The sequence below is a fragment of the Hypanus sabinus genome, chromosome 9 (assembly GCF_030144855.1).
Source record: "Hypanus sabinus isolate sHypSab1 chromosome 9, sHypSab1.hap1, whole genome shotgun sequence".
NCBI lineage: Eukaryota > Metazoa > Chordata > Chondrichthyes > Myliobatiformes > Dasyatidae > Hypanus > Hypanus sabinus.
The window spans coordinates 80763060-80773184 of record NC_082714.1 but is presented as its reverse complement, the minus strand read 5'-3'; the positions used below and the strand labels follow the sequence as shown (position 1 = coordinate 80773184).

General features: G+C 47.6%; 1 protein-coding gene across 1 annotated transcript in view; it reads right to left on the bottom strand.

Annotated features, from left to right (window-relative positions):
• The window catches only part of vps72b (vacuolar protein sorting 72 homolog b), a 31699-nt gene that overhangs the window by 5513 nt on the left and 16061 nt on the right, over positions 1–10125 (bottom strand). The window contains exons 3-5 of the mRNA XM_059979981.1: positions 8484–8607; positions 7543–7728; positions 5844–5988 (exon numbers count right to left, since the gene is read on the bottom strand). Coding sequence (XP_059835964.1) covers positions 5844–5988; positions 7543–7728; positions 8484–8607 — 455 coding nt within the window. The remainder of the gene's footprint in view (positions 1–5843; positions 5989–7542; positions 7729–8483; positions 8608–10125) is intronic.

The following is a 10125-nucleotide window of genomic DNA, read 5'->3' as shown; positions in this document are numbered from 1 at the left end:
CCGTCCCATCACACACTCCCGGGGTCAGACACAGAGTGAATCTCCCTCCCACACCGTCCCATCACACACTCCCGGGGTCAGACACAGAATGAAACTCCCTCCACACCGTCCCATCACACACTCCCGGGGTCAGACACAGAGTGAAACTCCCTCCACACCGTCCCATCACACACTCCCAGGGTCAGACACAGAGTGAATCTCCCTCCCACACCATCCCATCACACACTCCCGGGGTCAGACACAGAGTGAAATTCCCTCTCCACCGTCCCATCACACACTCCCAGGGTCAGACACAGAGTGGATCTCCCTCCCACACCATCCCATCACACACTCCCGGGGTCAGACACAGAGTGAAATTCCCTCTCCACCATCCCATCACACACTCCCGGGGTCAGACACAGAGTGAAACTCCCTCCACACCGTCCCATCACACACTCCCAGGGTCAGACACAGAGTGAATCTCCCTCCCACACCGTCCCATCACACACTCCCGGGGTCAGACACAGAGTGAAATTCCCTCTCCACCATCCCATCACACACTCCCGGGGTCAGACACAGAGTGAAACTCCCTCCACACCGTCCCATCACACACTCCCAGGGTCAGACACAGAGTGAATCTCCCTCCCACACCGTCCCATCACACACTCCCGGGGTCAGACACAGAATGAAACTCCCTCCACACCGTCCCATCACACACTCCCGGGGTCAGACACAGAGTGAAACTCCCTCCACACTGTCCCATCACACACTCCTGGGGTCAGACACAGAGTGAAACTCCCTCCACACCGTCCCATCACCCACTCCCGGGGTCAGACACAGAGTGAATCTCCCTCCACACTGTCTCATCACACACTCCCGGGGTCAGACACAGAGTGAAACTCCCTCCACACTGTCCCATCACACACTCCTGGGGTCAGACACAGAGTGAAACTCCCTCCACACCGTCCCATCACACACTCCTGGGGTCAGACACAGAGTGAAACTCCCTCCACACCGTCCCATCACACACTCCCGGAGTCAGATACAGAGTGAAACTCCCTCTATACTATCCAATCATACACTCCTGAGATCAGACACAAAGTCTACAGCACAGAAATAGGCCCTTTGCCCCACAATCTTGTGCCAAACTAATGAAATTAGTAATCAGTTGTCCAACTAATCTCTTTTGCCTACACAATTGTCTATATCCTTCCATTCATGTGCCTTAAGAGTTTCTTGAAGGCCCCTATGGTATCTGCCTTCACCACCACCCTGGCAACACACTCCAGTCTCCCACCGCTCTATGTAAAAAAAAAACTTGTTCAACACACCTCCTTTGAACTTTCTCCTTCTCACCTTATCTGCATTTACAATTTGTTTACAGTTTACAGATCCTGTTTACAGTTACTGTTCTACAGGTTTGCTAAGTATGCCCGCAGAAAAAAAGAATCTCAGGGTTGCATGTGGTGACATATATGTACTTCGATATTGAATTTTACTGTGAACTTTGAAGTGCCTGTCCTCCTCTAGTATTAGATCCTTCAATCCTGGGAAGAGGATACTGACTGTCTATTCTATCACTGCTTCTCATAATCCCACAGACTTCTATCAGGCCTCTCCTCACCCTGACTGCTCTACAGAAAACAACCCAAGTCTGTCCAACCTCTCCTTTTAGCTCATATCCTCCAATCCAGGCAGCATTCTGCTGAACCTCTTCTGCACCCTCTCTAAAGCCTCCACATCCTTCCTGTAATGGTTTGAACAGAAACGAATGCAAAGCTCCAGATGCGGCCTAACCAGAGTTTTATAAAGCTGCAACATAATTTCCCTCGGCTGATGAAGGCAAGCATGCCATACGCCTTCTTTGCCATCATATCAACCCGTGTGGCCGCTTTCTGGCAGCTATGAACTTGGACTCTGCTCTCCACACTTGTTAAAGGAATTGCTCTAACAGTGTACTTTACATTCAACACTTCATATTTAGCTGCGTTTAACTCCATTTGCCAGTTCTCTGCCTTTATCTGCACCTAATCTACAGTGTATCTCTGCTGTACCTTTTTACAACCTTCTACACTGTCCACACCACCAAATTTTGTATCACCTGAAAACTCACTAAGCTACCCATCTACATTTTCATTTATATCGATCACAAACAGCAGATGTGCCAATGTAGATCTCTGCAGAACATCACTAGACATAGACCTCCAGCCAGAATAAGACCCTGTCTGAATGCAAACAGCCTATTCACCAGAGATCCCATGCATATTCTTCTGGATGTCTTCCATGAAGGACCTTTCCAAATGCCTACCAAAATCCACCCTGACATTGTCCAGAGCTCTACAAGGCATTGGTCAGAGTATGACAGGACGCTTTCCACTTGCTTGTGTGAATGTGGCTCCAGTAACTCTCTGGAAGCTTAAAAGCAGCCTTCCCTCAATGAACTGTCTACACTTCTCACTGCCTCAGTGTAGCAGCCAACATGATCAAATACCCCTCCAACAATGAACATTCCCTCTTCTTCTCCCTCCCAAAGGGCGGTAAATAAAAAGCCTAAAATGATGTACTACCACCACATTCAAGGACAGCTGCTTCCTCACTGTTAGAACACTACTTAACGGACCCCTTGTATGACAAAATGGATAACTTTAAGTTTCTCACTGTAATTAGTACATGTGACAATAACCCATTGAACATTGTTTTGCATGCCATCTGTACAGAGTACTTCAGCACCTCGATAGACTGAGGTAGTCCAAGGGAACACAGTAACAGAATGCAGAATGAAGTGTCACAGTTACACAGAAAGTGCAGCGCAGGCAGACAATAAGGTGCAAGGGCCAAGACGAGGAAGATTGTGAGGTCAAGAGACAATCTTATTGTGCTGGGGAACTACTCAATGCTCTTATAAAAGTGGGATAGAAGCTGTCCTTGAGCCAGGTGCTATGTGCTTTCACAGAACGCAGCAGGAGGTAGGAGCTGATAGTAGTAGAGTCCAATGAGTCAGACTGTGAGGTCAAAGGTTCTTTGTTACTGTACAAGATAAAAACCCAGAAAGCATGTACCACAGGGCTGAAGGACAGCTTCTACCTCTAGTACAACACGATGGGCTCTTAACAGCACAATCTAACTCGTTATGGCCCTTGTACCTTAGTGCCTGTCTGCACTGCACTTTCTTTGCAACAATAACACTTGTTCTGCATTCTGTTGTTGTTTTCACTTGGGTTATCTCAAAGTACTGATGCAACACAATGGATGGCATTCAAAACAGAGTTTTGCACGTGTGACAATAATAAACCAATCTACCATATAACCATATAACAATCACAGCACGGAAACAGGCCATCTCGGCCCTCCTAGTCCGTGCCGAACTCTTAATCTCACCTAGTCCCACCTACCCGCACTCAGCCCATAACCCTCCACTCCTTTCCTGTCCATATACCTATCCAATTTTACCTTAAATGACACAACTGAACTGGCCTCCACTACTTCTACAGGAAGCTCATTCCACACAGCTATCACTTTCTGAGTAAAGAAATACCCCCTCGTGCTTCCCTTAAACTTCTGCCCCCTAACTCTCAAATCATGTCCTCTCGTTTGAATCTCCCCTACTCTCAATGGAAACAGCCTATTCACATCAACTCTATCTATCCCTCTCAAAATTTTAAATACCTCGATCAAATCCCCCCTCAACCTTCTACGCTCCAATGAATAGAGACCTAACTTGTTCAACCTTTCTCTGTAACTTAAGTGCTGAAACCCAGGTAACATCCTAGTAAATCGTCTCTGCACTCTCTCTAATTTATTGATAACTTTCCTATAATTCGGTGACCAGAACTGCACACAATATTCCAAATTTGGCCTTACCAATGCCTTGTACAATTTTAACATTACATCCCAACTTCTGTACTCAATGCTTTGATTTATAAAGGCCAGCGTTCCAAAAGCCCTCTTCACCACCCTATCTACATGAGACTCCACTTTCAGGGAACTATGCACAGTTATTCCTAGATCTCTCTGTTCCTCTGCATTCCTCAATGCCCTACCATTTACTCTGTATGTTCTATTTGGATTATTCCTGCCAAAATGTAGAACCTCACACTTCTCAGCATTAAACTCCATCTGCCAACATTCAGCCCATTCTTCTAACCGGCATAAATCTCCCTGCAAGCTTTGAAAATCCACCTCATTATCCACAACACCTCCTACCTTAGTATCATCGTCATACTTACTAATCCAATTTACCACCCCATCATCCAGATCATTTATGTATATTACAAACAACATTGGGCCCAAAACAGATCCCTGAGGCACCCCGCTAGTCACCGGCCTCCATCCCGATAAACAATTATCCACCACTACTCTCTGGCATCTCCCATCTAGCCACTGTTGAATCCATTTTATTACTCCAGCATTAATACCTAACGACTGAACCTCCTTAACTAACCTTCCATGTGGAACTTTGTCAAAGGCTTTGCTGAAGTCCATATAGACTACATCCACTGCCTTACCCTCGTCAACATTCCTTGTAACTTCTTCAAAAAATTCAATAAGGTTTGTCAAACATGACCTACCACGCACAAATGCTGGCTACTCCTAATCAGATCCTGTCTATCCAGATAATTATTAATACTATCTCTAAGAATACTTTCCATTAATTTACCCACCACTGATGTCAAACTGACAGGTCTATAATTGCTAGGCTTACTTCTAGAACCCTTTTTAAACAATGGAACCACATGAGCAATACGCCAATCCTCCGGCACAATCCCCGTTTCTAATAACATCTTAAAGATCTCCGTCAGAGCTCCTGCTATTTCTACACAAACTTCCCTCAAGGTCCTGGGGAATATCCTGTCAGAACCCGGAGATTTATCCACTTTTAAATTTCTTAAAAGCGCCAGTACTTCCACCTCTTTAATTGTCATAGGTTCCATAACTTCCTTACGTGTTTCCCACATCTTACACAATTCAATATCCTTCTCCTTAGTGAATACCGATGAGAAGAAATCGTTCAAAATCTCTCCCATCTCCCTCGGCTCCACACATAGCTGACCACTCTGATTCTCTAAGGGGTCAATTTTATCCCTCACTATCCTCTTGCTTTTAATATAACTGTAGAAACCTTTCGGATTTACTTTCACCTTATTTGCCAAACCAACCTCGTATCTTCTTTTAGCTTTTCTAATCTCTTTCTTAAGATTCCTTTTACATTCTTTATATTCCTCGAGCAATTCCTTTACTCCATGCTGCCTATATCTATAGTAGACATCCATCTTTTTCCGAACCAATTTTCTAATATCCCTTGAAAACCATGGTGCTTTCAAACCTTTAACCTTTCCTTTCAACCTAACAGGAACATAAAGATTCTGTACCCTCATAATTTCACCCTTAAATGACCTCCATTTCTCTATTACATCCTTCCCATAAAACAACTTGACCCAATCCACTCTCTCTAAATCCCTTCGCATCTCCTCAAAGTTAGCCTTTCTCCAATCAAAAATCTCAACTCTAGGTCCTGTCCTGTCCTTCTCCATAATTATATTGAAGCTAATGCTATTGTGATCACTGGACCCGAAGTGCTCCCCAACACATACATCTGTCAGCTGACCTATCGCATTCCCTAACAGGAGATCCAACACTGCCCCATCTCTAGTCGGTATTTCTATGTATGCAAAAAACTATCCTGCACACATTTCACAAACTCTAAACCATCCAGCCCTTTTACAGAATGAGCTTCCCAGTCTACGTGTGGAAAATTAAAATCTCCCACAATCACCACCTTGTGAGTGAATACCGATCCTGCATTTCATGGAAAGCAGGGGAGCCATCATCCCCTCCCCTCCCTCTCCACATGGCCCCCCACTCACCCTTCTACATCCACGTTTTCCTCCTTTACGTTGATCTCAGTGACCAGCGGCATGGTGACGGAATGGAAACGGATCGTGGGTCCCACGCACCTCCGCTTCTTCAGCACCTGCTTCTTCTTGTCCGCCTCCAGCCGCTCGTAGTTCTCTGCAGGAGTGGGATAAAAGAGTCAAAGGTTAACTTTTGTCAAGTACATCAAAACACACAGTGTCAACGGCCAACAGTTTCCAAAGATTGTGCTGGATACAAGTGTCACCGTACTTTATGGTCACAGAGAGCAGGAGGAACTGGCATTGTAAAGTGTAACGCTAACCACACCATCGAGTCTGAAAAGTTCTATGTGGGGAGGGCGAGAGAGATCAGACAGAGAGCTCCCAGCACAGTTAAGCATTTACAGCACGGTCACTTGGAGGACCTTCAGTCCCTCTAGACTATCCCATCACTCAGAGTTCAAAGTAAGTTTATTATCAAAGTACATACACTACCATATGATTCATTTTTACAGGCATTCACAGGAAAAGGGACATACAATATAACTTTATGAAACAGCATACATGAACAAAAACTGACAAACAACTAATGTGCAAAAGACAAACTGCAAATAAAAATAGCACTGAGGACGTGAGTTGTAAAGACCTTGAAAGTGAGTCTGTTAGTCGTGGAATCAATTAGAGCTGAGGTGAGTGAATTTGTCCTTACTGGTAACACGGGTGGTGTGGGTGCCTCTGCCCGATGGTAGCAGCAAAGAGAGCATGGCCCAGATGGACGCTGCTTTGCTTGTTGCAGCGCTCCATGTCAATGGTGGGGAGGGCTTTGCCTGTGATGGACTGGGCTGTGTCCACCACTTTCGGTAGACGATTCTGTTCCCGGGCAGTGGTGTTTCCGTACCAACCCACACTCTCCACTCTGCATCTATGGAAGTTTGTTCAAGTCTCTACTTGATCGGGGCTGACTGAATACATCAGTGGTCCCCAACTGACTCATATCGCTCGCTTCATATTGTTTCCTCACGGCCCGGTAGCACACGCTTTGTGGCCCAGTGGTCGGGGACCACTGCACTACATTACTTTGCTGTGCTGGATGCAAAAGTCCACTGATGTTTCTCCTCCTCAGGAGGATAAGGAATTCAGCACGTCCTCACCAATCTTTTTTTACAGTGCATCACAGAGAACATATTCGGGCCACGAGAGAACTGTGGGCACAATTCAGTACATCATGGAAACCAGCCTTCACTCTGCCTTGAGAAAGCAGCCAGCATAATTAAAGACCCCACCCGCCCTGGAGATTCTCTTTCCCCTCACCCCGACAGGTGGTGAGCTAGTGTTTGTGGATGCTGCCTTGTGGAGTCAAGCATCTTGACTGTTGTGGGAGATGCACTCACCCATGGAAGTGGAGTGTCCTGACATGCGTCTTGTCTTTGGGCAAGAGACATTGGAAAATTAGGTGAGTCGCATCTTTGGGACGGGGGAGGGAAATGGAACACCTGAGGGGGACACTCACACAATCACAGGGAGAAGATGCAAATCACACACACAAAGACAGACCAAACACGTGTGCAAACAAAGATACACACACACACACAGACTGACACACATGCACACTCGACACTGGAAGTGGGGGTCGAATCCACGAGGCAGCAGCTCTAACCATCGGGCGGGATGAGCATGTGCTGAGCGGGCAGCCCTGTGCTTCTGAACCTACCCAGGGAGCGCAGGTTGATCTCTTCGGTGAGCTTGGCCTCCGCCAGCAGCTCCTCCTGGCTGAGCTGGTGGGTCTCTGCGTGCGGCGCCTTGCGAAGGCGGCGGGGCTGCACCTGGCGCTCCTGCACCCGCAGGTACGTCAGCCGGGTGTGCTCTGTGGTCGACTGCCGCACTGACTTACGACCACCTGCAGGGAGAGGGGAAGGAAGGAGTCGAGGAATGGACGGTCATGGTCAGTTGTGGCTCCTGACTTGAAAACTCAGAACCCCCATCCTGTCACTGCTCCTACTGATTTCTGACACAGCAAGATAACACCCCCAACCTCCCCCGACCAGATACCTCCGACAGTGGTCTCGACTGCAGTACACCCATTCCAGGTTAAGTCCTGACCTCCACTGGGGTCTCTGTGTGTGTGTGCATGCATGTGGGTTTCCCTCAGGTGGTCCAGCTTCGACCCCCCCCCCCCCCCCAGTGATGCATTGGGTTGGAGGATTAATTGCCCTCAGTAACTTGTAACACCCCCCCCCCCCGGTATGTTGAAGAGGGGTAGAATCTGGGGGGACTTGACAGGAGAATGAAATTTGATGGACGTAAATGGGTGGTTGGTGGTTAGTCAGACCCACTTGGCTAAGAGACCTACCCCAGTCCCAGACGTCTTTATAAAGATTAAAGGGAACGTTCATCAGACTGGATCCGAAGAGCACACCAAAAGCAGAGGTTGTACCTCTCAGCCACATCAGCTGATTAACCCATCTACCCCACGTAGTGAGAATGTGGGAGGGAACTGAGCACCACACCGTCACACAGAGAATATGTAGATTACATACATGCACAGAGCACCAATGGTCTGGATTACCACAGTCTGCCGCTGTCAACCCTGTGCATACCTGAGTCCACCTGCTTTTGTTAGTGAGTGAACAACATGTGGTAATGGACACTTACGTTCTCCAAATTCGTCTGGGAGATCGGTGGCATCCCCCTTCTCAGGATATGCTTTCTCTGACGTGCCAGGGGTGCCCGAGGACTTCCTGGGCTTGGCTTTTGGCCGACTCGACTTCACTGGCTCCTGCAGAATGACAACAGGCATTAACTCTGGCATGGGGGGAGGAACACAGAGAGATCCAGCACAGAAACAGGACCTTCAGCCCACCCAGTGTTTTGTCCACACGAGGCTGAACCAGCATTTAATTATTTGTCCCTAGTTGCTTTGAGGAGGTATCGCTGAGCTGCCTTCTACAACCGCTGCAGTCCTTGAGGTGTGAGGAAGCTGTTAGGGAAGCACTTCCAACATTTTGACCGAGTGACGGTGAAGGAACGGCAATATATTTCCAAAAGGGATGATGTGTGCTCTGAGGGCAACTTCCAGAGGTACTGTTCCCTGTGGTTTTGTGGCTCTCGTCCTTCTATCTGGTAGAGGTTGTGGATTTGGAAGATTTATGTCTTAGGAGCTCTGCTACATCGCTGCAGTGCATCCTGTACAGATTGCTGCTACCGTGCGTCAGTAACAAAGTGAGTGGTTGTGGATGGGGTGCCACAACTGATTGGGCGGCTTTGTCTCAGGTTGTGCCATGCTTCCCGAGAGTTGTTGGAGCTGTACTTACCCAGGGAATTGGAGAGTGTCCATTCACACACTCCTGACCTTTGCCTTGTAGACAGGGGAGAGGTAATGTGGCAAATGTTGAGCGCATAGATTAACTCCACCCAGGGGATTGGAGAGTGTCCATTCACACACTCCTGACCTGTGCCTTGTAGACAGGGGGGAGGTAATGTGGCAAATGTTGAGCGCATAGATTAACTCCACCCAGGGGATTGGAGAGTGTCCATTCACACACTCCTGACCTGTGCCTTGTAGACAGGGGGGAGGTAATGTGGCAAATGTTGAGCGCATAGATTAACTCCACCCAGGGGATTGGAGAGTGTCCATTCACACACTCCTGACCTGTGCCTTGTAGACAGGGGGGAGGTAATGTGGCAAATGTTGAGCGCATAGATTAACTCCACCCAGGGGATTGGAGAGTGTCCATTCACACACTCCTGACCTTTGCCTTGTAGACAGGGGAGAGGTAATGTGGCAAATGTTGAGCGCATGGATTAACTCCACCCAGGGGGAGTGGAGAGTTGAGCCTTGTAGACAGGTGATCAGGTTTTGGGGAGTTTTGAGGTATTTCCCTCTATCAGCTCTTGTAGCCAAATTGCATGTCAAGGGCTACTCCAGTTCAGTTTCCGGTCAAAGGCAGTCACATAGATAGTGATGGTGGTGGATTCAGTGATGGAAATACCATTGAATGTGCAACATCAGAATGCAGTCTAGTGTTCCAGTTACAGAGAAAATGAGGGCAGGTCATCAGTAAGGTATAAGGCCATAATGAGGAACCACTCTCCGGCTTTTCACAGTGGGGTTTGTGCTTCTACCCAGTGGGAGGAGGGAGTCTTTGATCATACTAGCTGCTGTACTGAAGCAGTGAGAAGTGCAGATGGAGCCCATCAGAGGAAGCTGGTTGCAATGTGAAAGCAAAAGAGAGAATCAGCGATTGTTTTGAGAAAGTGAATGAGTGCCATTAAGGGTCGTAAGGATGATAAAGAA